The sequence below is a fragment of the Coffea arabica genome, chromosome 4c (genome assembly GCF_036785885.1).
Source record: "Coffea arabica cultivar ET-39 chromosome 4c, Coffea Arabica ET-39 HiFi, whole genome shotgun sequence".
NCBI classification, from domain to species: domain Eukaryota; kingdom Viridiplantae; phylum Streptophyta; class Magnoliopsida; order Gentianales; family Rubiaceae; genus Coffea; species Coffea arabica.
In genome coordinates, this window is record NC_092316.1 from 779961 (window position 1) to 806482 (window position 26522).

Here is a 26522-nt window from a genome sequence, read left to right on the forward strand (position 1 = left end):
ATCTCTCTCTCTCTCTTTTTAAGTTTTTTTGGGGTAGAAATGAAGGTAAGGATTGACGGCGGATTATGCATGCATGATGATGAAATTGCCTCGGGTAGCAGTCCATCCAAAGACAGAATAATTACCCTATTTGGGTCGGATATTATTTGGAAAACAATAATATATTTTAATATATTACCCAATTACTTTTTGAGTTTTTGTGATTCGATGATGTGATGTACGTGTTTATTATTAGTAATAAACAGTTAGTTAAAAACCAAAAAGATATGTAATTGATTTTGATTTATTTAAAAATACCAAAAAAAAAAGACTTGCCAACTAAATAAAATAATAAGCTATGGAAAAGAGACAAAATGGTAACTGCTTTAGTGGTACCTGAACAGGAGAAGGAAGAAAAAACAGAACAGAAAAGTGAAAATCCATCCAACAGCAGTACTAATCTGTCTCCGGCGGCGGCAGCGGCAGCGTAAGTGTTTCAATTTCATCACCCGTTAAGGATGTATTATAATATAAGATGAAAGAGGTGATTTAGAAAAAGAGGGATGGGTTTAATTGCAGAGTGGAGAGTAAAAATGAGAAAGTAGTACGAGGTGGTTGTAAGGTTTGTCTGAAGGAGGAGCACTTTCATTCATCAAACGACAAACAGCACTACTCTCTCTACGTTTCCCTCCCGCTCTCCATTCTTCCTCCCCACAAACCCCACCTCCTCCTCAAACTCAAAAGAATTAGAGAGAGAAAGAAAAAGATACTCAGTGGTACTACATCTACAACATATCCTTGAGTTTCAACTTTCAAGGAGGAGTAAAGCTACCTACACGCACCCCTCTCCCTCCCCCACAAAACACCACAAAAACTATCTTACTACTCCCCTTCTAGGGCTTCCTTCCAGTTCCAGCCCTGAGTAAACCCACCAAAACCTTCTCCCTCTCCCTCCCCTCCCCAAAAACCCAAACACACTTATCCCCAACGCCACCCCTCCCCCCTTTCCTTTCCAAAAAAAAAAAAAAAAAGGATAAAGTTCCACATTTCTGTTACGGCAACCGAAATGCGGGCTTCGATGCGAACCGCAATTGGATGATCCGGCACCGGAATTTGAAGATCTCTTCGTCCCAGTTTCCATGGTAGGCTTCGATTGTCACGATCGTCCCGCATTTTTCTCTATTTATTTTTCTTTCATTTTCTTAATTGTGCTTCCATTTTTGTTTTTACTTGATGATTTTTTTTTAATTGATTCTCCCGTGAACTAAGTTTCAGCCAACTATAGTGGCACTGTTTTTAAGCTTAGTTGTAGGTTTAGCAACCTGGTTTGGTTGGCATTTGATTTTTTTTTTTGGGTGTACAATCAGATCTGAAGGAATTCTTAGTTAATTCTACTGTAGGCTAAATGCTCCAATTTTAGGTACATTTGACGAAGCCAGGATTTTGAACTATAGGATCTGTCACTTGCATAACCGGTGTTTTGATTTTTGTTGTTCCACTTCTACATTTTGGAGTATCAAATTTCAGGTGCCGAAACTTTTTCGTTTAACAACGGGGTTTCCTTCCATGGACCTATTCGGCAGAATAAGGAGGAGATAGTAATGGGTTAAGATTTTTGAGGAAAGGTAATTGAATGATCTAACTCTGGGATTTAATTGGCGGCGCCGAGTCTTTATATGAAAGAAGAGGAACAAAGGTTGTGAGTTTTTTAATTAAGGCCCAGCGATGAAGTCTGATACCCCTCTTGATTATGTTGCCTTCCAGCTGTCACCGAAGCGGTCTCGGTGAGATGCTCCCTTTCTTATGTCTGATTATTAAGGTTTTAGCTCCTCAATTAATTCATTACTGAAGTTCCCTTTTGCAGATGTGAGTTGGTTGTATCCAGTGGTGGAAACACGGAGAAATTGGCATCAGGATTGGTGAAGCCATTTGTTGCCAATTTAAGGGTTGCAGAAGAGCAGGTGGCGATGTCAGTTCATTCTATAAAGCTCGAAATTGAGCGGCAGCAAAATGCTGAAGTGTGGTTCACCAAGGGAACACTCGAGAGGTACTAATGCACCTTGCAGATGAATACTTCATTTCACCAGACAGATGCACTTTAACAATGCTGGGGGTCCCTCATTCCAGGTTTGTGCGGTTTGTTAGCACGCCAGAGATTTTGGAACTGGCCAATACCTTTGATACAGAGATGTCCCAGTTGGAATCAGCTCGAAGAATATATTCGCAGGTATTAACTCTTTCATGCTTCTAAATAAGTACATTGAGGATTTTACTTGCCGGCTTTCCCACCAAGTTAGAAAGGTCTCATGATTTGCTCCCTAAAATGTCAGGGTACTGGACAACAGCTCTCTGGTTCTGGTAAGCTTTGTTGCCTACTGTTTGGATTTGTCTGTTAAGTTTATTGTTAGTTGTAGATATGCATTCTCCCTGCAAGCTGTTCTTAGCTTTCGTCTTAAGTATGGGGCAAGTTTCCTCTTTGGTCACTTTTGCAAATATAGATTATAAGAGTTCACTTATGCACAATGAAAGAGCATTTAATTTTTGTGGCCATTTCCTGGTGAAGAAGTAGTTAATAGATCAACTAATTCTTGCCTAATACTTCCTGTACACTCTCTTCTGTCTTAAGGTTGAATCTGGCTGTAATTCGACGGATATAGAAGATTGAGATTGGAAAGATATTGCACCTTATGCATGTCTGTCCACCTGCACTAAGGGTTATCTGGGTGTGTTTTGACACGTATAGGAGATTGAGAGTAGAAATATTGCACCATATGCATGATTGTCCACCTGCATTAAGGATTCTGTGTAGCAAGAACTATGTAAATAGGCATTTTAGTGCAACAAGACAAGCAATTGGAGCCCTATCTACATGGAAGCTTCACTATCTTGGCTTTCACGCTAATATTGCTGTAATATCGTATCTGCTGTGTTGACTTTGTGCTTAGCTTCATGCACTTCTGCCACAAGGCATATATATTTTTAAGAGTTTAGCTGTAAATCAGAAGCATTAATTGCCCTCAGATTCTTTTTGAGGGATTGATTTCAAAACTCTATTGGATTGATATTGCATTTGGGGGTTGATGTAGGTGGGCTTGGATCTGGAGCCGCAGCAGCAGCTGATGCAACAAAGTAACGAGTCTCTCTCTCTCTCCATTGATTCTTCTCTGTCTTGCAGTGTTTCGATTCCATTTCTTTATTTGGCTCTTAGTTTCCTTTTCAATGGTACGGATTTGTGCCTTAGTTGCTTTTTGTTGAGCTAAAGTAACACCACCAAGAGTGATTTCACTAATATGGTTACTTGTATCACTAATGTATTATAGAAGTGAAGAAAGCTTCTTAAATAAGGCTCAAGCCTTGACCTCTGTCTTCTTTTGTTGCAAAACGGAGAGGTTTCTTTGGCCTACTTTTAAAATGGCTATATAATTCCCTAAAATGTGTCTGTAGTGTTGGAAACTTGTGGGTAATGATGCTACAAAACTTATGATATTGGTTGAAAATTAATCATCCTTGAATGCTATGCATGCGACATATGCAGCACGTGCAAGAACTCTATTAAAGGTTTATTTAGCTGGTTTACTAAATCAAATTAGTCCATAATCCTAAGAGAGAAGTGGCTCATTTAGCACCTTTGCAATGCATAAGATATACAGATATTATTGTACGTTAACTAGCATACACATTTGCCGGAGGATAGTGGATAGAAAAACCAAAAAGAAAGCAGTAGTCATATCTCATATCAGCCTTTCGATTCTTCTGTTCCCTAATTAGGTCTATGCTTCTTGTTTCTAAAACATTTATCTAGAAAATGACAGGATAATTGGGAGAAAAAAGAACTACAATGGCAGAATGGAGAAATTAGAAGCATATGTCATCTGAAGGTTTTTCCAGGAATATTAAATTCATAGACTGCATCCGTGTTGAATGTGTTCTACCTCCTATTGTAACATATTAAAATTGTCTGCAATCCTATTACTGATATTCCTTTGGCTAGCATGTATTGCTCCTTTAACTCCTAGTTCTTACTTGTGTGTGTAGAACACGAAAATGAGGTGCAATAAATTATTGAGGTTTCATCTCAAAGACTTGGAAACATTTTGGTTCTAAAGGCTTTATCAATTTACTAGAAATAACTTGCCTATTAGTTACTTACTAAAGCATTAGTTTATGTTACTCCTCCATAGCATATTATATGTACTATTCAGTTTTGTGCACCGGCTACCTTGTAAAGCCAAAAAAAGAAAAAATGCTCAAGACAACTGGCATTCAATGTTAACTGGGCCTTGTGAACTGCTCTTCAATGTTTAAGATTATGAGATAACTCATGGGTTTACATATATTCCTTCAGTAACCCATATAAATTCCCATAATCTCAATTCATCTTGGAATATCATACACCTCAATTCTCATCTAAACCTCATTTAATGCATTGACAATGAGATATTATGTTGTTGAAAATTGAAAGGGAGAAATGCTACTTTGCTAGTTATAGCAGTGTGGTGAATGTCTTCATATTAGGCAATTTTACCTATTTAACAAACTGATAATGGGCTGCTGTATGGTTAAACCTGTTATCTAACAGACCATTCCTGTTGCCAGTTTGCCTCCATGGCTAGGTCAAAAATTAGAAATGAAAGTATAGAAGAGCATCTTTTTGTCTACATGATTTGTCAAGTGGTATTTGACTTGAACTTGGATGATTGATCTAATGAATAGAACCTGGGAGGTCACTCTACCGGTTATATGGTGAATGGACTAGTGAATAGGTGGCATTGCATTTAAATCTTAGTGTGATAGACGGCAAAAGAAGAAAGATTACATTGTACTAATCGACTAGATTAAAATGCTAACACAAATGTATGATATCCAGCTAGTAGAAATGATGGTTGTTACTTGAAACACTCACAGATCTTGTGCCTTGTGTGTAAAGATATATGTGTCTCTTTTTATTTACTTTCCACCAATAAAATGCTAAATTGTAGCATGTGGTTTTGGCTTTAGGAGTATGTAATTATTGACTTTGATTTGAACATGTTCCTGTTTAAACAGGAAAGAATTGTTGAGAGCTATTGATGTGCGGCTTCTTGCAGTCCAGCAGGATCTAACAACAGCCTGTGCTCGTGCTACTGCTGCCGGTTTCAATCCAGACACAGTCTTGGACCTTCAAATGTTTGCAGATTATTTTGGTGCCCTACGCTTAAAGTAAGATCTTGATATCCTTTCATTTTATTTTTCTTGCTCTCCTTACCAACTTCTTCCATCTGTGCCCACATTGCACATGCCTGCAGAGATGTGCTTGTGTTTAGATGTAGGCATGTGCTTATTTCCAGATAACAAATGTGAAGCATTTAAAGTAAGGCAAAATTAAGGAAAAATGTTCTTTCTGGACTTTTTAAGACATTGAAGCTGAAGCTTGTTTTTGTGTCTAAACTGCTGCAAGATCATCAGGTATAGCTTGCAGTTCTCAGCTTGCTTATTTAATTTCTTCTGCATAATTGGAGAAAGGAAGGGGGGGGGGGGCTAGTACTGTTTTGATCTCGTGTTTCATAATTGCTTAGTTAAAGAAATGGTGGAAAATGCCAAGTTAGAGTAAGCTGTACACTGAATTTATTGGAAAATCTCTATGGCTTTCTCTGAAATGAAAAGCTGCATAGACCAAAGCTTCAATGAGGATTGGATGTTTGGTTATGCTGTATATAAAGATGAATAGAAAATGCTCAGCATGGTCGTCTTTTGGCATGATTCTCTTTTTCCAGTTCTAGGATTTGGTTTAAAGTGTTTTCAGACCACTGACTATTGATGCCTATGACGTGTCTTGACAAGTAAAATTTAACCAGAGAAAGAGATTATGAGGTTTAGATTAAAATGAGAAATAGATCAAAGGCTATGCTTTATTGAAGGATATCTCGTGCAATTCCCTGTTTGCTTGGTTAGAAAATAAGATGTGTCTTGGCCTAATTTATGTGGTCAGTGGCTTTATGTATGATGGTACATGAACAAGTCAACTGCCAAATTTTGGTGTATGCACTCTGTCACATATTTATTGTATTAATTGCCCTTGCTCCTCTAGTTTTTTTTTTTCTTTTTTTTGTAATTGTTTGGGAGAGAGGTGGAGGTGCAGACTGCAGTGTTTCAAAATGTTAAAACCATGCAAAAGAGAAGCTCTGGCTCTTGTGGTGGAATGAAACTTGGTGGGGTTTTATTTCTCAAAAGAAGTTTGTAAAGACAGGTTTTCAGCTGTGAATTTAGCAAGTTTGCTAATGTGGTTTTGGTCCTAGAGGAAGATGAAGACCTGTGCTTGGAGGGTTATCTTGGTTTCTTGAAACGAAAGGGTCGTAGGTTGTGTAAGCAGAATTGCACGTTGTAGTAACAGAGTTAATACCTTAAGCTGGTTTGCTCTTCTTTCAGGCTTCTACTCCTCATTAGCATGGCACGGTGAAAGACAAGCTGCAGTTGAATTGATGTCAGTATATTTTATTGGGCCAGTGAACTAGCTGAAAAAGTCTACTGTGAATGGGCTCGTATAGAATTTTTCTCTACAGGGCCAGATGAAAAGCTCCAATTTCCCTGGATGCCATCGGTCCCGGCACCCTTGTGTAGTGCTGCAGTTGACATCATCTACCCGAGGATTGGGACTCAAATGTCTTTACTCGAACAAATATTGATTGTGCACCTTAAAAACTTAAAAATTTTAAAATAAAAAGAAGAAAAAAATTCAAATTAATGAGCAAAGGAGGAAATTAAATTTTACAAGCTAAACAACATAATGTCATACAAAGCTTATCCTTAGGTACTAACTCCAAAAAAAAAAAATCATTATGGTAATATTTGGTCAAGTATTTACTATGAATTCAATTAACGGCTAATATTGTTCAACTACAATTTCATTGCAGCGAAGCATGCGGTAAATTCATATCCTTGTGCGAGAGACGGCCGGACTTGATCCTTACATGGAAGGCCGGAGGGGACGACCCAGCCATCCGATCCTCGTATGGGTCGGATATGTCCGTAGATGACGAGCCCACTTCTCCAGACAGCCTTCGCTTTGGGTCCCGCCAACCCCCGAGGCATGAGCAGCAGCATTCCGGCCAACAACAAGAAACAGACGCATCCCAAAAGTATCAACATCCCAATCTTGCCACCACATTGAAACCATCCTTTTCTCTACGAAAGAGTGGAGAGGCAAGCACAGAACCAGAAGAAAGAAGCAAACAAAACGACCCTCTTGCTACTGAGAAAGAGAAGAAAAAAGAGAGTAGCTGTGATGCTCCTCCTTCTGCCCTTGATCAAGCCCTGTCAATTGCAGTGAGTCAACCATCTAGACGGCTCAGTGTGCAGGATCGTATTAACTTGTTTGAGAATAAGCAGAAGGAGAATTCTGGTGGGAAGCCTGCAGTAGGAAAATCAATCGAGATCAAGAGACTTTCTTCTGATGTGTCATCATCTGCATCTGCAGCTGCTGTAGAGAAGGCGGTGTTGAGGAGATGGAGTGGTGCTAGTGACATGAGCATTGATTTGAGTGGCGAAAAGAGGGATACTGAGAGCCCTCTTTGCACCCCTTCGTCTTCTGTTTCACATTCCAAGTCTGAGGATCAGAAAGATATGGCGGGTTCTGGTAAGCCAGAGTTTAGGAGCATTCCTCAGTGGGTAGATGATAGTGCAGGTTCTGGGGGAGAGGAGATTGTTGAGGAGAGGCAATCTGCAGTTTCCTCTGATAAGTCAGGGGAGGCTTCTGAAGGAGGAAAGTCAAATTCTACTTTAGGCGTTATTGGTGTCACTGCTTGGAAAGATCAAACACGTGGGAAGACTCAGTCAAGGTCATTTCTTAACAGGGCTGAGGATAGCAGATTGGATGATCTAGCAAATTCTGAACCAAAGTTCAGGTCTTTGCCAAGTGGAAAAGCTGAGGAAGGTCGTTCGGACAATCAACCTAAGTTCAAGGGTCCTGAAAAGAGGGATGACCTTGTCAAAACAGAAGGGCAAGTACTTTCTGAGGCACAGGTTGCTGGCCACAAGGACAAGGGTACTTCTCAGCCCCAATTTGGATATTTTGCTGGAAAAGGCAGTGACACAAGGTCAGCTATTGGTCCATACCAACCTAGTCAAGTTGAACTTTCGGATCAAAAGGAAGTTGGAATAAGAGATGATTCTTTAGCACAAACTTATTCGAGGGCCCCCCAGAGGCCAGTGGGTAAATATGCACCACAAGAAGGTGGTTCAGGATCAAGAATACGAGATGCTTTTGCTGCTCAGCACAAAGGAGTTGCAGGTAAAGTATCATCTTCTCAACTGAGGTTTGAGTCCTGTTTGGAGACTGAGGATATTCAAAAGAAAGAATTGGCTTCAGCTGAGAAGAACAGTGGTGTTACTGCAATAAAACTTGAAGGAACTGGATCCGAGAGGATGAAGTTCGACAAGCAAATTACTGCCTCTGAACTGATCAAGAAAACCCAGGGCAGGAAGGATGATAGTGTTCCTGTTTATGGAAGTAATATGGCATCTTTCCATAGTAAAGTAGCTACTGAGAATCAGGATGGCTTTGATTCTTTTTCAACGCCACCTCCAGAACATGTTAGGGTTAGGCAATCAAAAGGAAACCAGGAGCTGAATGATGAGCTGAAAATGAAAGCTAATGAACTTGAAAAGCTCTTTGCTGAGCACAAACTGCGGGCTCCTGGAGATCAATCTAATACTACATGGAGGACCAGGCCTATTGACAGGCAAAATGACTCACCTGCAAAACCTTGTAGGAAATCATCTGCAGATACCGATACCACCCATTTGTCTCATGATGGCACATTATCTGAACCTGCTGAGAGTTCAAAAAACTTGGCCAAATTCAGTGATGTTCCTGTGGTGAAAGTGGTTGGTGGCCAGGATCATAATGATGCTGAAAATAAGAAATTTTCTGAGCTTAATTTTCCAGATGGTTCTCGAGGGAAATTCTATGAGAGATATATGCAGAAAAGGGATGCAAAGCTTAGGGAAGATTGGAGTTCCAATAGAGCAGAGAAGGAAGCCAAGTTGAAGGCAATGCAGGATAGCCTGGAGCGTAGTAAATCTGAGATGAAGGCTAAATTTTCAGGATCTTCTGATAGACAGGATTCAGTATTCAGTGCTCGTAGACGTGCAGAGAGGCTCAGATCGTTTAACACGCGATCAATTATGAGAAGGGAGCAGGTATAGTTTTACTTTTAATTGGTTATAAATGGTACTAAAACATTTAGTTTTGTTCTAGGTGTTGATTGGAGTTTTTCCTGTCATTTATTACCGACCATCAAAAAGTTTCCATTTGGCAGCAGCAGTTAGATTTTGGGCATAGCGACGATGAAGGTGCATCTGATTTTCCAGAGAAGAAATTGTATCGTGAGGATGGGTCCTTCACTGAGACATCCATTGTAGATGGTTTACCTAAGAGTAAGAAGAGTTTACCTACAAAAAGTTTGTCATCATCCACACCTCGGATGACTGCAGCACCTGTTCCAAGATCTGCTACTCGAGCTTCCAGTATTTCTGGCCGGCGTAAGATGCAGTCGGAAAATCCTCTTGCACAATCCGTTCCCAGTTTCTCTGATCTGAGGAAAGAAAACACGAAACCTTCTTTCACAGCCAGTAGAACAACTCGGCCTCAATTGAGAAATTATACCCGCAGCAAAAGTGCCAATGAAGACACTTCATTTGTCAAGGAGGAAAAGTCACGTAGATCACAATCCCTGAGAAAGAGCTTAGTAAATTCAGCTGAGTGCAAAGAGCCTTCTCCATTGAACTCTGAGGGCATCTCTTTGACAACACAAAACTTTTACAAGGACGAGAATGAGCAAAATTCTTCTTTCAAGTATTCAAAGACTTCAGAGTCTAAATCTTTCCTTAAGAAGGTCAGTGGTATGGATCTTGGAGCCAGAACAACTTTTGCTTTGCAGAAGACCAAAATGGCATCCGATATCACTAATGATGAGGATGACTTTGATGACTTGGCCTTTGAGGCAGAAGACTCAGCAGATCTAGTCAAAGATGAAGAGGAGGAGTTTGAGACAGCGGTAACTAAACATCAGAGCGAACCAGAGCTGGATCAGGAGTCGCTGAAGTTGAATTTTGGATCAGAAAATGGTATTGTGAGATCCTTTGCGCAAGTGGACTCATCATTAGTAGCTGAATTAGCTGCTGCAGTTCCTTCTGGTTTTCATCCTTCTGAAAATGTACAGGATTCACCAGGGGAGAGCCCTGTGTCGTGGAATTCACGGACTCATCATTCATTTGCTTATTCTCATGAGATGTCTGACGTTGATGCCTCTGTTGATTCCCCTGTTGGGAGTCCTGCATCTTGGAATTCACATTCTCTGAGTCAAACTGAGACCGATGCAGCTCGGATGAGGAAGAAGTGGGGAGCAGCTCAGAAACCAATGCTGGTTGGTAATTCTTCCAATAATCAGTCACGCAAGGATATGACTAGAGGCTTTAAAAGGTTACTAAAATTTGGAAGGAAAAGCCGCGGCGCAGAAACTCTTGTTGACTGGATATCTGCTACCACATCTGAGGGAGATGATGACACAGAAGATGGGCGTGATACTGCCAATCGGTCATCAGAAGACCTTAGGAAGTCAAGAATGGGATCATCGCAGGGACATCCTTCAGATGATAGCTTCAATGAGAGCGAATTTTTCAATGAACAAGGTTAACACACACACACACATGTAGTTTTTAATTATTTGTTGATATCTTCATTTTGTTTGTTGGATTAACTGTAGCAGAGTCCTTTGTTGTTTGAGTTGACAGTTGTTCACCTAGATGTTGTTTATTTGATTAAATACTGTTAGTTACTAGTTTAGCTTAGTTTTTTTTTCTTCTGCCTATATCAATTTTATTTGTGATTGGTGCATATGTTGGTTTCCACAAATTTACTGTTCTATACTGAAATTTTACAAATGCATGCCAGTAGAAATTTTGGATGATTGAGATGTTTCATTAGAAAATTTATTCTAGAGATTCAGTTTAATAGCTACTCTACTAGCTATAAGGACTCTAGTCATCAAAACTTCAATTCCTAAGTTCTGCAGTACAGGATCATATATGAACTTTTGGAATGGCTTGTTATTTTCATTTCTATGAGTTTCTTTCTGATCTATCAAGTAGCTTCTTCTTTAAATATCTTTGGCATTTTGCCCCTATTTCTTTAATATGTATATTTGTTTATCAAGTTTCTTATGTGCATGCTCTTAATTAAAACAGTTCAATCCTTGCGGAGCTCTATCCCAGCACCTCCACCAAACTTTAAACTGAGAGAGGACCATGTATCTGGGAGCTCAATTAAAGGTGACTCTTTACAACATAAAGTTGCTTCTTTGTCATTTTCTTTGCCAGTAAGTGGATTGAAGTCATGAGATGGTGGAGTACGTGTCTACTGAATTCTGTGTACTGGCATGATATTGAACACTTGAATAGAATGGTTTAGATTTTTGACAAGTTGTCTTAGACTTTTAGGTGCTTGGAAATATTAGACTTACATAGTGCCGATTGAGATCAGCATTGAGTGAAGAGGCCTCTGTTTTAACTTCTCAGTGACTACAGTATAAGTTGATGATCAAACAGCTGTTCTGTGATCTGAAGTCCCACTCTGTTTGTCAAATAGGTTTTCCCGTTACTTTACAAATGAGGGTGCTTTCTGTTGATATTATGTGGTGAGGTTTCAGAATTCATATTTCTTCAAAGTCTCACTAGTACTCGTTTGTGCTGCATTTTCGGCAACGTTCTGACTTCATACTTTGGCTGCTTATGGGTCCAAACTCATGGTGTTGTAAAGTAGGGAAATGATAACTGAATTTGCATTGATTCTAGTGTTGTTGTATGTTAAAAAAAAAAAAAAAAAAAAAAATTCTATTGTGGTTGCACTCTTAGATATATGTAGATGGATTTGATTATTAACTGGGAAGATTTTCGATGCCTATTTGCATAGATTGGTTGACCTGTGCTCTGAAGCACTAGTGGCTTCTCTTTTGACCACTTTTTTTAGTTTAACTAATTTCATGAAGAAAGGGGCCTAAATAAGAAAGAAAAACGTCTCGTGTGTGATAGTTTTGCTTCTGAGAAGTTGCTTGCTGCAAGCATGAAAAAATTTTGGAAACTTCGGCATTGCGGAAGGAGATTGGTGTTCATCCTTGACAGCTAAAGCAAATGTTTTATAGTATCATTGAATTTAAATGAATTCTATGTAGCTGCCTTTAGTCAGATTTCTTAGCAAAGATTATTGCATACAGCTTTCTTGTTTAACTTGACTAAAACATCCCATGAATTTACAGCACCAAGATCATTTTTCTCCTTATCATCATTCCGGAGCAAAGGAAGTGAGTCAAAACCTAGATGATTGAGTCTCTGTGAGAAAGTCCCTTCAATAAAATCTTCGTGATTTCCATGATCGACAATGTGATGTTTGAACAAACAAGAGCAATTGTCAAGGAGGTGCCATGCAATGAAAGGTCTGTTTGGTTTTTCAAACACTTAATGGAGCTAGTGAACTTTGATTGGGCCTGCCCAACTTTCAGGTAGTAGTGCTTAAATACATGTATATCTTTGAGAGTACAGTTCCAGTTGGCGGAATGCTAATGTGATTTTGGTAGTAAAAGCATTCTTTATAATCTTGTCATTTGTATCACAGCTGTCCGAATGTATATCAGAAGTTATATTCTTGTTGGAATCATATGGGACAGCTTTAAAGGAGAACTATGTGATTATGCGATGCAACAGCTTGTATAAGATGCCTATAGCACAAAAATGTCTTATACATCTTTGTTGACTATTTGTTGCTGATGCCATACCAAATGTAACTCTTCTGGAGTCTTGATATGAGAACATTTGCTATTTGCAATTTTTACATTCTTGTAAACCACACAAATGTACAGGGAGAGACAAAGAGGGACCTATTTACAGATCCAGATAACTTAAGAACATTACATTGAATTCGCATGATTGGACATATTGCATATTAAGATAATCCAAAGCAAGAACATCACTTTATTCATGGATTGTGATATGCTGTAGATGATGCCTGTTTTGTATGTTTCTGTATTTTTGCCTAGGTTTTACATCCAAATATATGGATAAGGAAGCCACAAATCTGATTTCAGCCGTGAAGATTGTGTTAACGTCTGGAAACAGATGTTAGGCATTCTAAGTTTGACGTCCATAGTGAGGTTTGTTGAAACAGATTATGATTACTAACTGGCTGTTTTCTAGCTTGAGAAATTTTAGAATGAAAACACAAATTCAAATACTTGCAGAGGTGACGTTTTGGTACATGTAATGTAGGGATTATCAATGAACTTGATGATAGCATGATTGGGTCATATGGATCAGGAAGCTTTTGTATTACTGTCATAATTAGCAATGTTTTAAGCCAATAATGGAGGCTACGTCTATTTTCTTTCATTTTGATAGTTTAATGTGGGAATTATGAGGCTGTTTCTGAATTTTTGTCTGACTCCTCGGAACTTGAAGATAACTTGTGCTATATACATATACAGAAATAGGATCAAGTCAAGAATTAATTACGGAAATGGTATTGTACATCTATAGAAATAGGATCTAGGCAAGGATTTTGGAAATGGTAAGCCACTTTCCAGAGAAAAGAGGGAGAACAGAAAGGCAAATGTGTTTTTATTCCGCTTCATTTGAATCCAGTCGCCAAGGAGAAAATGGACTTTGTTTGACTAATTTCCTGAAATCTTGCATGTTGGACATGGGCGCGTCTCATTTTTGGGTTATGCTTTGTGATAAAACACAGAGGGATGATTGTAGTGTTGGACTTTGTACTTGGCCACTTGTTTATGTGGTTAAATCATTATTCTTGGTATTTGTTATTAGTCTTTCCACATTCACCAGCTTTTCTCTCTCTTTCTCTCTCCCTCTTTAATATATAGACCTTTCTATATCGATTTTGTTTTGACTGTTAAAGCCGGGGCACTTCCCCTTGGACAAATGACACAAAAACATGACAAATCCGCTAGCTAATACCAGAGACTTGCGACCGAAGACTTGCACGCCTGTTGTTGCAAAAAGTGACATTTGGAAGGAGTCGTGCCCTAGAGAAGGGCCGACAGCAGGTGAACATATTCTATACAGATCATATTCAAACCAGTCGTGGTGGTTAGAGGGTTCGTGATATGTATGTAGATGGTCAGGCTTTTCAGAAAGTGAAGGTGTAGAAAGGACAAAGGGAGGGCAGGGAAATCTCTGGTTTTGTTATTCTTTTTAGACAGAATAATTTCTCGTATCAAAATGACAAGGAGAAACTGTTACAGACGAGAACAGCAAAGTTTAACCACCGGATTGTACCCTATTCTTGACACTCCGGTATCCTGAGTTGAAGTTAGCTATAATCTTTCGCAGCCGGGTACCTCATAGGAGAATGACTGACGTTCTTGACATTTCGGACTGCAATCAAAATTAAAAGTCCACCTGAAGGTGCACGTCATACTTTATTTGTCTTAACTAAATGTGATTCTCCGACTATGCAGCACCGCGTCAAACTTAATCTTAGCATTGGTTTATTTGTCTTTTTGGTTTGAATCTTAACTTGTCCTTCGGAGGACAAGATGCTTACTGGGCAAAGTCATTCTCAAAATCTCACAGTAGGCAGGCATAAGAGTATCGCCATTGAGAGGATGATGATGGCCGATGGCCAATATATAAACGAATGAAGAAGAAGAAGATGATCAGGGCTAGCACTGCAAGGGCAGGGACAAGCAAGCTGCAACAACACGTACCCCAGCCGTTGTAACTTAAGAAGCAACAAACTATTCATTAAAGCTACTATTTAAGATCTCTAAAAAGATTAATCAACCAGAAGTGTCATGCCGGCAATCCTAGTTTTCACTTTTCAAATGCACGGTGCCGGCTTCCAGCAATCAGCCAGTAGCATCTTTTGAACCCCAATGCTACACATTCACATGCAACCAAACTTTGTGACGTGAAAGAACTTTGGATTTGCATCGAGAAACACGCGTAACAGCTTTTCCTAGGAGCAAATCCAGTCACGATGGATTAGCAACCCTCATTCTATTCTAGAAACCTTCGCGTGGTACTCAACTTGTAGCATAGTGAAATTTTAAATTTGCATACCTTCTATTCCTGCTTGTAGCCTTGTACAGTAGTCTTCCATTCATGGATATTGCATACTCCTCCGAAATTGAGCACTCAACACCTGCTACCCCACGTAATTCTCACCGGCAATACCACACTACCCCTGCGAGATCTCAACCTCAATCCGCCTCATTTTCAGTTTCCACTTCGTACGACTTTCCTTTTGGCTCACGCAGGCCTCGAAACCCCACTCCAGCCAGCCCTTTTGCAGCTGATGATGACAGGTCATGGCAAGGTGAGCTGTCATGGCAGTTCAACCCTACTGGATGGCGTGACAATCGCGATTTTAGTGCTGCACTGAGCCCAGTAGGATATTCAAGTGGCAGTAGGATATTCAGGAGATCAGCAAAGGACTATTTTCTTTCACGTACTACTGCTGCTGCTGGTTTACGTAGCTTTACCAATCCATACTATGATCATTCTTCCGGACATTATGAAGCATTACCGTCTGGAAGGCTTGAGCTACAGAGCTATGTTGCCAGAGATGGAGAAGACGCGTTCTCTGCAAGAAGGTTTGCTCCCCGTGAACCAACTATGCCGCATGGAGCTCATCGTCACTTGTCAGCTGCTACTAAAAGGAGTGCTGCAAGTAGTGGGCCTTTGGCTGACAAAGACGAGCTGAGCTTAGTTGATTATGATGCACCGGAGGATTTAGATCATCAAATCAACTTGTTAGAGACTGATCCAGGTCACCTCCAACGCCAGAACCCTAGTTGGTTATCAATATCAAACGCTTATAAGCACAAAGGAACAGAAGATGACCTGTATAGCGGTGCTCATGGTCCTCGCAATCCTGGTCACACCACCCACCATATTCATGGCGGCGATGCACAAAGCCATCGGAAGTTAAACTGTCAGTATGGACTGAATCATCGTCATTATCATCACACGACATCATTGGCTACAGCGCCATATCGTCTTGGGGACTACGATCATACAGCGCATGCCCTGGAAAACATCAATGATGACTTGTATTCTTTTAATAATGATCATAAGACTCCAAATCACCGAGTTCATGAAGCTACAAGTCATCAGTACCGCACTCACAGTCACAGTGGGTATGATGTTGACCAGGAATTGGCATACGATGTACAAGATTTTGATGACGATGATGTTGGGGCGCCCAAGTCAGTCGGACTGTTTGGTTTGTTCAAGTACTCAACCAAATTTGATTTGTTACTTGTGCTGTTAGGTTGTTTGGGATCTTTGATAAATGGGGGATCTCTTCCTTGGTATTCCTATCTTTTCGGACGGTTTGTAAATAAAATTGCGAAGGAATCAAAAACTGATTTACAAAAGATGACGAAGGATGTGGAAAAGGTACGCGCTTTGTCACTACAGTATCTGGTAATGTGATGGGCACTCAGAAGTAGGATGTTGTTCTAACGTAAGGTTGCCAATTTTTAATTACTGGTTAGAAGAAAAAATGTTGTATGACCAAGTTTACTTGGCATTCCTCCGTCAATATTCTAGCTGCAAATACAATACAACTATGCTGTTATGCATTATGCATAACACCAGATACATAGGTGAGCATACATCAATATGAGAATGCAACGATGGGCTGATAATATGTTCTCTTATTTCAGATTTGTTTGCTTATGACTGGATTGGCTGCAGTCGTGGTAGTTGGAGCATATATGGGTAGGCTAGATACTTTCTTCTCCATTTTCTGTACGCTTCAATTTGCAATAGTATTCGCTATTGATGCAATTTTTTTTTCTAATGGTAGAAATTACTTGTTGGAGAATGGTTGGGGAACGATCTGCCCTCAGAATTAGAACTCAGTATCTAAGAGCAGTTTTGCGACAGGATATAGGCTTTTTTGACACTGATATCAGTACCAGTGACATTATGCACGGAATTTCAAGTGATGTTGCACAAATCCAGGAAGTGATGGGAGAGAAGGTGACGATAGGTTTAGGTTATTGTTCTAATGACTTGCATTGACTAACACCAATTTGCATCAATAAAAGCAATCTAAGGAGAGTTGCAACATAATGAGGTGAATTAGTTAAGTTCTAGATGGTTTGCCACATACTGAGATATTCAGAGATGTAGCGACGTGAATGTAGGTATGAATGAGTTGAATTTCAAATACTGACCTTAACATTCCTGGATCAGCTGACAGTGACCATTTGTGTGGTAGTATACTTGTACAGTAGCCATATCATGCATTAAGTTTTCCAGGGTTGGTTTCAATTAATTTCTTTTGTTTAATGCAGATGGCACATTTTGTGCATCACATCTTCACATTCATATGTGGTTACACTGTTGGATTCTTAAGATCATGGAAGATTTCCCTGGCAATCTTTGCAGTCACACCATTGACTATGTTCTGTGGCATTGCCTATAAGGCAATATATGGTGGTTTAGCTGCAAAAGAAGAGGTAAAGAACAAAAAATTTCCGGTGACAATTCTATAAGTTCTGAGAAGCTTAGTTTTCTTTGCTGACTTTTTCTTTGATGGTGTATTTAAGGACTCTTACCGTAGAGCAGGCAGCATAGCAGAGCAAGCCATATCATCAATTAGAACTGTATTCTCATTTGTAGCAGAGGATCTTTTAGCTGAAAAATACGTTGATGTGCTTGATAAGTCGGTGCCATTAGGGATAAAGATTGGGTTTGCCAAGGGAGCAGGGATTGGAGTTATCTATTTGGTCACATATGCTACATGGGCATTGGCTTTCTGGTATGGATCAATCTTAGTTGCAAGGAAAGAGATAAAGGGAGGTGAAGCCATTGCATGTTTCTTTGGCGTTACTGTAGGGGGAAGGTAGACTCCTCTCTCTCTTTCTCTGATGAAAGAATGAAAGCATTCTGCTGTTATGGAAACTAGTAAACTTGACTTCTCCAGAACTTTAAAATCACATTTGTTTACCTTACCATGTCTAACCAGAATTTAAATCCTGTAAACAAATAAACCATTTGTGCAGGGGCTTGGCTTTGTCCTTGTCATATTTTGCTCAATTTGCACAAGGAACCGTAGCAGCAAGCAGAGTATTTGAAGTTATAGACAGAGTTCCAGATATTGATCCCTATAGTGCTGAGGGGAAGAGGCTTTCCAACCCACGAGGGAAGATAGAGTTCAAGGGTGTTACCTTTGCCTACCCTTCTCGCCCTACAATCCAGATTCTCCAGTCTCTCAACTTGGTTATTCCAGCTTCAAAGACTTCGGCATTAGTTGGTACCAGTGGAGGCGGCAAGTCAACAATTTTTGCTCTCATAGAGAGATTTTATGATCCTACCCAAGGTTGGTCTGTTATAAATACTTGTTTCTTTCTATAACAAAGAAAAAGGTTTACACTCAGTGATAAGCGATCACAAATGAAGGTTCTTGGTTTTGGTGTACAGAAAAAAATTGGTAACTTTGCTGTAATTTGACAGGTATTGTTACCCTTGATGGTAACGATTTGAGGACATTACAAGTTAAATGGTTGAGAAGTCAGATTGGTATGGTTGGTCAGGAACCAGTTCTTTTCTCAACAACCATACTAGAAAACGTGATGATGGGAAAGGAGAATGCCACCAAGAAAGAGGCAATTAAAGCCTGCATTGCTGCAAATGCTCACAGTTTCATCTCTGGACTTCCACAAGGCTATGAAACCATGGTAAAATGTTTTGATTTTTTTACATATCCAATTAGGCCAATTTATATAGGAGCAAATGTTACATCTACAACAATATATTTTGCCCTCTTCAGATTCTAATCCCACCCTCATGGGCAGGTAGGAGATCGGGGAACCTTACTGTCTGGTGGTCAGAAGCAGCGTATTGCCCTTGCTCGAGCAATGATCAAGGACCCTAAGATCCTTCTCCTAGATGAGCCTACAAGTGCGCTAGATCCTGAATCTGAGACAGTGGTTCAAAAAGCCATAGATAAAATTTCAATGGGTAGAACCACCATTGTCATTGCTCATAGGCTAGCAACAATCAAACATGCGGATGCCATAGTTGTGCTTGATAGAGGTTCTGTTGTGGAGATTGGAAATCATCATGAACTCATGGAAAATTCTGGATCCTACTATAACCTGGTTAAGCTTGCTTTGGAAGCTGTCTCAAAACCAACGTTGCAACAATCCGATATTGCAATTGGTTTCCATACCAAATTGAATCAGGATCCCTCACAAGCAGAGAATGTATATGAGATATCAAGATCAAAGTACTTGAAATCCAATCAAGATGTGGGCCAAGTTGAAGAGGCAGAAGATAAACAATCCGAGTTGAGGAAATATAAACTTTCAGAGGTATGGAATCTACAGAAACCAGAACTCATGATACTGTTATTGGGGCTTCTTTTGGGTATGCATGCAGGTGCTATTCTATCAGTCTTTCCCCTGGTTCTTGGCCAAGCACTTAATGTCTACTTTGATCCAAACACCAAAAATTTGAAAAGAGAAATTAGAAAGCTCTGCTTGATTCTGGTTGGACTTGGCTTTGGGTGTATAGGATTCATGACAGGCCAACAAGGTCTCTGTGGTTGGGCTGGTACCAAACTCACAAAGAGAGTCAGAGATTTCTTGTTCAGAGCTATACTAAAACAAGAACCTGGCTGGTTTGACATTAATGAGAATTCCACTGGGATACTTGTGTCAAGGCTCTCAAGTGATTGTGTTAGTTTCCGATCAATTTTGGGCGATAAGATTTCAGTGCTGTTAATGGGGTTGAGTTCTGCAGCAGTTGGCCTCGGTTTTTCATTTTTTCTTGAATGGAGATTGACTCTCTTGGCCGCTGCTCTTACACCATTCACTCTTGGTGCAAGCTATTTCAGCTTGATAATTAATGTTGGACCAAAACTAGATAATAGTTCTTATGCCAAAGCTAGCAATATTGCTGCAGATGCTGTGTCCAATATCAGAACAGTGGCCACTTTCTCAACTCATGAACGCATAGTTCAATCTTTTGATCAAGCTTTGTCTAAGCCGAAAAAATTATCAGTCAAAAGAACACAAATTCTTGGTTTAGCTCTTGGGTTTTCTCAAGGTGCTATGTATGGAGCTTATACCTTAACTTTATTCTTTGGTGCTTATCTTGTGAAAGAAGGCTATACCAACTTCGGGGATGTGTACAAGATTTTTCTGATACTTGTTTTGAGTTCATTTTCAGTAGGACAACTTGCAGGACTTGCACCGGACACTTACTTGGCCCCAACTGCAGTTCCAGCTGTTCTTAATATACTAAGTCGTAGGCCATTAATACAAGATGAAAGCCAGAAAGGCAGCAAGATAGAAATGTTGAAGCCATTTGATGTTGAGTTCAGAATGGTGACATTTGCATACCCTTCTAGGCCTGATGTGATCGTGTTGAGAGATTTTGGTCTGAAGATAAAAGGTGGGACAATGGTTGCTTTGGTTGGAGGAAGTGGATCTGGAAAATCAACAGTAATATGGATGGTCCAGAGGTTTTATGATCCAATTCGGGGGAAGATTTTGATGGGAGGGGTTAATCTTAGGGAGCTTGACTTGAAATGGTTGAGAAGGCAGACGGCATTAGTTGGTCAAGAGCCTGCCTTATTTGCTGGAAGCATAAGAGAGAATATTGCATTTGGCAATCCTAACGCTTCATGGGCCGAAATTGAAGATGCTGCCAAGGAAGCTTACATTCACAAATTCATCAGTGGCCTTCCTGAAGGCTACGAGACAGAGGTATGTCTACTATTATATGACCTCTCTTACACTAAACCGAAACACTTTAGAAAGTGACGAAAATAGTACTCTGGGTAGCTGATGCAGTCGATCTCTTGAGTTGAACATGTATTGAGATATAATCTAGCCTAAATGCATGACCAAAAATTCAAGTTAATGAGAAAACATTCTGTAATGATATTAGAGAATTCCTTTTAACAGCAGGTAAAGATTCAAATGTTCCTCAACAGTGAAAAACAATATATTAGGGGAATGAGCTGGTGCAAATAGCAACTTACTTGGATGATTTGCCTTACTACGCTTCATTCAGCTGAGATAATTTCTGCGAGTACACTCAATGAAAAATAACTGCAAAGTGAAAAATAAATCTTAAGCATCCTATTGCTGTTCTATCAACTGACTTGTGTAGCTGAGTGAATTCTCGTCCTGCTGTAGGTTGGAGACAGTGGGATACAGTTGTCTGGTGGCCAGAAGCAAAGGATCGCAATAGCCAGAGCTATACTGAAGAAGTCAAAAGTGCTCTTACTAGATGAAGCTAGCAGTGCATTAGACTTGGAATCAGAGAAACATGTCCAAGATGCACTCAAGAAGATTGCTAAAAGAGCCACCACCATTGTGGTGGCTCATCGGCTTTCAACAATCAGAGAAGCAGATGCAATTGCAGTTGTGAGGGATGGTGCGGTGGCAGAATATGGAAGCCATGAAAAACTTATGGCTTCCCACCTTGATGGTGTCTACGCTAGCCTGGTTCGTGCAGAATTGGAAGCAACAGCATTTTCATGAGCGGTGAAAACTGAAACATGCTTCAAAATTCTATATTGATTGCAGAAAGAACAGTTTTTTCAGTGAAATTGCAAGGAACATTTACACAGTAATGTTGAAGTGTTGAGTTTAAAACAACTCACAAACTCAAAAAGTACTAAAGCTCTGTAAGAGTTGTCAACTTGATATGCGACCCTCTCATCTGAAATTGCTATGAAGAGTAATCTAATTCTACTCGACCAGGGGCAAGGTGGGCCGTAGAGAGCAGTTACACCATTCAAGACCTTTCTCTGTTTTGTCAACTAACACACGAAGGCAAGTTGATGTTCTATTTTTCCCAGTCTCGTAGAAACAACTGCGCGCCCAAACACCTGCTTCCCCTCTCCCACTTATACTATGCAGAATAAGCAATAAAATTTGATGGTGATGAGGAGTTCAATGCATCAGATTGCAAAATCCGAAGCAAGAAAGACCACCGATCTTTTCCTTTTCGTTTCCTTCAGAAGTGGCGGCAAGTTGGTATGGCTGGAAACTGTATTGTGCCGCCTTGTGCACTTGAAGGGCAAAAACATAAATGACATGGCCCATAAAGTTTGGACACCAATGAATCTTGCTTTTTTTTAAGTCGAACTCAAAGGTGAGGTTTTTTCAACTACGAAACCGGAAAAGCAGAGTAACAAGTCAAACTTTTTGTTCCATTTAAAAGTGAAACAATGAAGTCAAATGATTCTCTAATATATAAATCAATGTTTGGCCTCGAGTAATTGGCCAACAAGAATAATATGGTTTTTGACAATCTAATAAGACTAATAACAAAACAAATAAATCAAACAGGGAAACACAGGAAATTTACGTGATTTGGTCAAACTGACCTGACTTTTATCTCACACAAGATTAAGATATTGCAATTCCACTACCTTTCCAAATGGCTCCATTCCCTCTGCCTGAGTGTGTGATAATGGGTTTATTGAATGGTATCATGACAGACATTACCATATTAGCCACATTAAGCATCGTCCAGGACGTCTTCAACATCTTACTTTAGACGTGGGGGCAAAGCAGTCATTCAAAGTTGAGGAAAGATGTCCTCGGGACATTTATTCTCGAGAAAGATTGTCTCTTTTCTTCAAAGCCAAGGGAAGTGAAGTTTGGATGATTACGTGCCTGCAATATGAAGCTAACTCCATTGTCCGCTTCCACCTCGTTTGGAATCTCTGACCTTTTAACATTTTGAACTCTTTTATCACTTCCCTCAAAGGCTGACGCTTGGTTCTATATCCTTCTTGTGTTTTTTGTATCCTTGGCTCTCGTGCTCTTCTTTCAGGTGTGCATATCTCCTACCTCCGTCTTTTAAACAAAAACTCCTGATAATCAGTTTTGTGGGTCGTTTTATTTCTTTTTTGGTTTGCGAAGTATATAGATCGCCTGTCTGTTTTTTTGGAGGAAAACTGTTTCCAAACAGAAAACGTCTTTCTCCGCTAACACTTGTTGCTTTCTGGTTCTCCTAGAGTTGATTTTACTGTGCATTTAACTTGATCAAAGACTAGGACAACGAAGACAATGAATCAAAGAAATGCAACCATCGACTTACTGGAAAACCTTTTATCCTAATTCAAATCGGGTATCCAGCAAGAGAAAAACAAAAACCAACCTCAATGTAGCCCCAGTTCATGTTTCAAGCACTTTGATGAGACCTATTTTTCATCCACCAAGAGTAAAATGAATCTAGTTGCTACTCTCCTTTAGTACTTACATAGTTGATAAGTTTGATCAACACTTGACAGCAGCAATACTTCAATGATCATGACCAGCAAAATCACCTGATTTACCACCTATTAATCACAGGTCTCGAGTTTCAAGCTGATTTGCACGAGCCAATTCAGTTTCCCCTTGAACAAGGAAAAAGAGATGGCATCCCTTACACCTGGAGTGCTGCTTAAGCTTCTGCAGACTATAAACTCATCTGTTAAGGTTCGCGGTGAATATAGGTCTATCCTTTTACAAGTAATAAGCATTGTCCCAGCCTTAAGTGGATCAGAGTTGTGGCCTTGCCATGGCTTTTTCATAAAGGTCTCCGACTCTTCCCATTCAACATATGTATCTCTGTCAAAAGATGACAATGAACTTATCTTAAACAACAAGCTGCAGCTTGGGCAGTTCTTCTATGTTGATAGGATGGAGGCTGGAACTCCAGTTCCCGTCTTAGTTGGTGTTAGACCGCTTCCAGGCCGACATCCTTTCATTGGTAATCCCAAGGATTTGATGCAGGTGTTAGAGCCATCTGAAGGCCCCGTTCAAGTTGATCAGGAAGGTGAAGATAGTTCAGTATCAGTTGAACCGCCAGAAGCAAAAGAAAATGGCCAAAGAAAGAAAATCATTATTAAAGAGGACAAGGCTGTTGTCTCCTCAAGGTATATGCAGGGTGTCTTGACACCAAATGGAAAAGCAAATGGAGCTGACCCCGGCGGTGAGAATGCTGTAGCAGGAAAGAGGAATGGATTTTTGAAAGGGAAACAAGCAGAGATCAAGGTTCAGGTATAAATAATTTCCTTACCAACATAGTGTACTGCCCTTCAGTTGTTTTTATCCAACTTAGCAAGAGCTAATGGGGTACAAGTACAATCGTTCTTTGCATTTCATTTCTTTTGACATCACTAACTTAGAACCATCTGTGTATTTTCTGACTTTTTACTGTCTCAAAATTTAGGAATTCCCTTGACAGTCTTAATTCATAAGAAATTTTCTGCTTTGAGAATGCATAGATTTACAAGAAATTGATCACCACCAAATAACCATGTGATGAACGTGCTTTTCTAATTTGTAGCGTATGTTCTCTGTTCCGGTGCTTTGTCTGGATGACAGAGTAAACATTAATTGCATTACTCGGTAGGATTCTAGTTTTGCTTTGATGAGAAAGAAGCAAGGAAATTCATGCCTTAATGATCATACTTCGTGAGGGAACAATTGCAATCTAGCAGTTTGTCTGTACCAGTCCTACTTTGAACGTCCGTGATTAAAATGATACAATTGACAGAAAACGAGAATCAGTATGTTAGAATAAGGTCTATTTTCTTCAACCTTGGATTCACTTTCATATGCTCATTAATCTGGACAAGACTGATGGTTGAAATTTGCCCTACAGACTCGAACTCTGACTCCTTCACGAACTCGCCCTGATGGACTTACTACAAACTCAGACATTGACACATTAAACGGCAAGGAGGCCTTTGCATCCTCTAAATATCCAGCTATCAAACACACCAGCAGCAAACAAGAAAACATCGACTCGAATTGCTTGCCTAACAGTCGAGACAAACACCAATCTTCTGAGGGAATATGTTGGTCAAATCTACCTGCAAACCTGCTGAAGCCTGGCAAGGTATATATATACACACACACATCAAGTACCCTATCTAGTAGCCCAATATGCTGCTCCTTTTTCATAGTTTTGATTACTCGTATGAACTCAAACATCCGATGTTTTTATCATTAAAATGCGAATTATCTACAGAGAGAAGGCATTTAGTCGTAATAGGATATAGCTGCTAAAACATATAATCCATACAGATAAAAAATTGCTAAAATAGTACCAATTTACCATCTTGATATAATTCTCATTTTCAACTTTTACACCTAGGGATTGCTTCGGAGGAAAAACTTGGCCTCTTCAGTAGCAGCTGAAGCCCAGAAAGAAGCTTCCACAGCAGCAAATCTGGTCAAGTGCCTCAGGTAGTTACAGATAATTGTTCCTTTTATTCTTTGCTTTTGGCAAAAAAAAAAATAAATTCGACATTAAGTACGTAAATTGAGTAGACAGAAGGCCTAAAATGTTTGCTTATTTAAGAATTACATAAGATCATCTTCAGACTTTCTGGGAACATAATGCATTCTGTGTTTCCAGTATCTTTGCTGATCTTTGCTCATCCGCTTCACCAACGAACCCCCATCTCTATCTTTCAATGTTCTTTACGCTCCACCAGCTTATTAAACATCCAAATGCCACAAACTCATCAAAGGATACACCAGATCATTTCACCGTCAACTCATCCATGCAAAATACAGACAAATATGGCAAAAGGATATCTTCCTCAGTTAGTAGAGATAGGATGAAACTTTCAAAGTCTTCCACAGATCTGACTGGCACCGATAAACTCGAATGGGCAAATGTAGATGGTTCAAAGGAAATCAAGGAACTAAGAGAGATTGTTTTAAATGAAACACAAGCTTGGTTCTTGAAGTTCTTGGAAGAGGCACTTGATTCAGGCTTCCAAGGGGGTAAACAGAACAAAAAGGGAAAGGATTATCTTATAAACCAAACAGATCCTGGTAACCAGATTGCTCTCACGTTGTCACAGCTTAAGCATGCGAACGAATGGCTGGATCAACTAAGAAATGATGCAGACTCAGAGAAAAAGGAGTTGGGCGAAATTGTTGATAGATTGAAGCAAAAAATTTATTCCTGTTTGCTTCGTCATGTCGATTCAGCTGCAGTAGCTCTGGAAAGCCGATAAGATCCTAAGTGATGAAAGAAGAGTAAGTCGAACATGTACTAAATTTCACCCTATCAACTCTTATTTGATCTATCTGATTGCCAAGCACAACTATTTATGTACCTGAATAAGTTATTCAAGGTCACAATGATTGACCATTCATCTCTGGCAGCAAACTCTTCCTTCAACAATTATGTACATACAAGGTAATGTCAGTGGAGGAAAGTGCTTTAATATTGTTGTAGTGTGTAGATATAGCTTCAATGCACTACAATGTGAGCTAAGTTTAAAAACTGACCTTTACTAATAAAACATTTCTGCTGAACTGCTGGCTTTGGAGTTGCACGGCCTAATATAGGAGTGGCCCAAGATGGAGGATCAGGGCACATGCAAAATTTTCTATCAAGGTCCCAGAAATTTGGCATGTGCCCTGCTTCTCCACCTTGGGCTACCCGTATTTGATTTTCTCCTCTCCAACTGCAAATCAAAAAAAAAAAAAAAAAAAAAATTGTCCCGA

At 39.7% G+C, this 26522-nt stretch overlaps 3 protein-coding genes across 12 annotated transcripts; all 3 read left to right on the forward strand.

The window, feature by feature from the left end:
• The first annotated feature begins 358 nt into the window (after positions 1-358).
• LOC113739542 (uncharacterized) lies at positions 359-13821 on the forward strand. Of its 9 annotated transcripts, none has more exons than XR_011812852.1 (13): positions 384-1121; positions 1507-1763; positions 1844-2026; positions 2107-2206; positions 2310-2337; positions 3066-3108; positions 5026-5178; positions 6870-9156; positions 9279-10647; positions 11203-11286; positions 12270-12512; positions 13047-13160; positions 13276-13821. XR_011812852.1 is itself a non-coding variant. In XM_027266775.2 (11 exons), exons 2-11 carry the CDS (start codon positions 1705-1707, stop codon positions 12332-12334), a joined length of 4371 nt encoding a protein of 1456 aa, XP_027122576.2. In that variant the 5' UTR covers positions 359-1121; positions 1507-1704; the 3' UTR covers positions 12335-12843. The 9 variants fall into 9 exon arrangements, 4 of the variants coding, with proteins under 4 accessions (XP_027122576.2, XP_027122577.2, XP_027122575.2 ...); XR_011812850.1 differs by having other exon boundaries at positions 385-1121; positions 9276-10647; XR_011812851.1 differs by lacking the exons at positions 13047-13160; positions 13276-13821 and adding an exon at positions 12626-12843.
• Positions 13822-14968: 1147 nt separating this feature from the next.
• Positions 14969-21757, forward strand: LOC113740039 (ABC transporter B family member 19-like). Its single transcript, XM_027267527.2, has 9 exons — positions 14969-16428; positions 16698-16752; positions 16841-17016; positions 17334-17498; positions 17589-17884; positions 18045-18361; positions 18496-18719; positions 18837-20753; positions 21189-21757. Exons 1-9 carry the CDS (start codon positions 15130-15132, stop codon positions 21534-21536), a joined length of 4797 nt encoding a protein of 1598 aa, XP_027123328.2. The 5' UTR covers positions 14969-15129; the 3' UTR covers positions 21537-21757.
• A 931-nt stretch (positions 21758-22688) lies between these two features.
• Positions 22689-26239, forward strand: LOC113739464 (uncharacterized). 2 transcript variants are annotated; one of them, XM_027266685.2, is made up of 5 exons: positions 22689-22839; positions 23361-24050; positions 24658-24894; positions 25153-25244; positions 25417-26239. In XM_027266685.2, the coding sequence occupies exons 2-5, from the start codon at positions 23424-23426 to the stop codon at positions 26024-26026; spliced, it is 1566 nt and encodes a 521-aa protein (XP_027122486.2). In that variant the 5' UTR covers positions 22689-22839; positions 23361-23423; the 3' UTR covers positions 26027-26239. The 2 variants fall into 2 exon arrangements, with proteins under 2 accessions (XP_027122486.2, XP_027122487.2); XM_027266686.2 differs by lacking the exon at positions 22689-22839 and having other exon boundaries at positions 22882-24050.
• Positions 26240-26522: the final 283 nt, after the last annotated feature.

Excerpts from the sequence above, each read along its gene's own strand:
- LOC113739542 (XM_027266774.2), top strand. The coding sequence starts at position 1,705 with ATGAAGTCTGATACCCCTCTTGATTATGTTGCCTTCCAGCTGTCACCG. Across the intron at positions 1,764-1,843 it reads CTGTCACCGAAGCGGTCTCG|ATGTGAGTTGGTTGTATCCA; the intron begins GTGAGATGCTCC and ends TCCCTTTTGCAG. Across the intron at positions 2,027-2,106 it reads ACCAAGGGAACACTCGAGAG|GTTTGTGCGGTTTGTTAGCA; the intron begins GTACTAATGCAC and ends CCCTCATTCCAG.
- LOC113740039 (XM_027267527.2), top strand. The coding sequence starts at position 15,130 with ATGGATATTGCATACTCCTCCGAAATTGAGCACTCAACACCTGCTACC. Across the intron at positions 17,885-18,044 it reads GGCGTTACTGTAGGGGGAAG|GGGCTTGGCTTTGTCCTTGT; the intron begins GTAGACTCCTCT and ends CCATTTGTGCAG. Across the intron at positions 20,754-21,188 it reads CTGAAGGCTACGAGACAGAG|GTTGGAGACAGTGGGATACA; the intron begins GTATGTCTACTA and ends GTCCTGCTGTAG.
- LOC113739464 (XM_027266685.2), top strand. The coding sequence starts at position 23,424 with ATGGCATCCCTTACACCTGGAGTGCTGCTTAAGCTTCTGCAGACTATA. Across the intron at positions 24,051-24,657 it reads AAGCAGAGATCAAGGTTCAG|ACTCGAACTCTGACTCCTTC; the intron begins GTATAAATAATT and ends TTTGCCCTACAG. Across the intron at positions 25,245-25,416 it reads AATCTGGTCAAGTGCCTCAG|TATCTTTGCTGATCTTTGCT; the intron begins GTAGTTACAGAT and ends CTGTGTTTCCAG.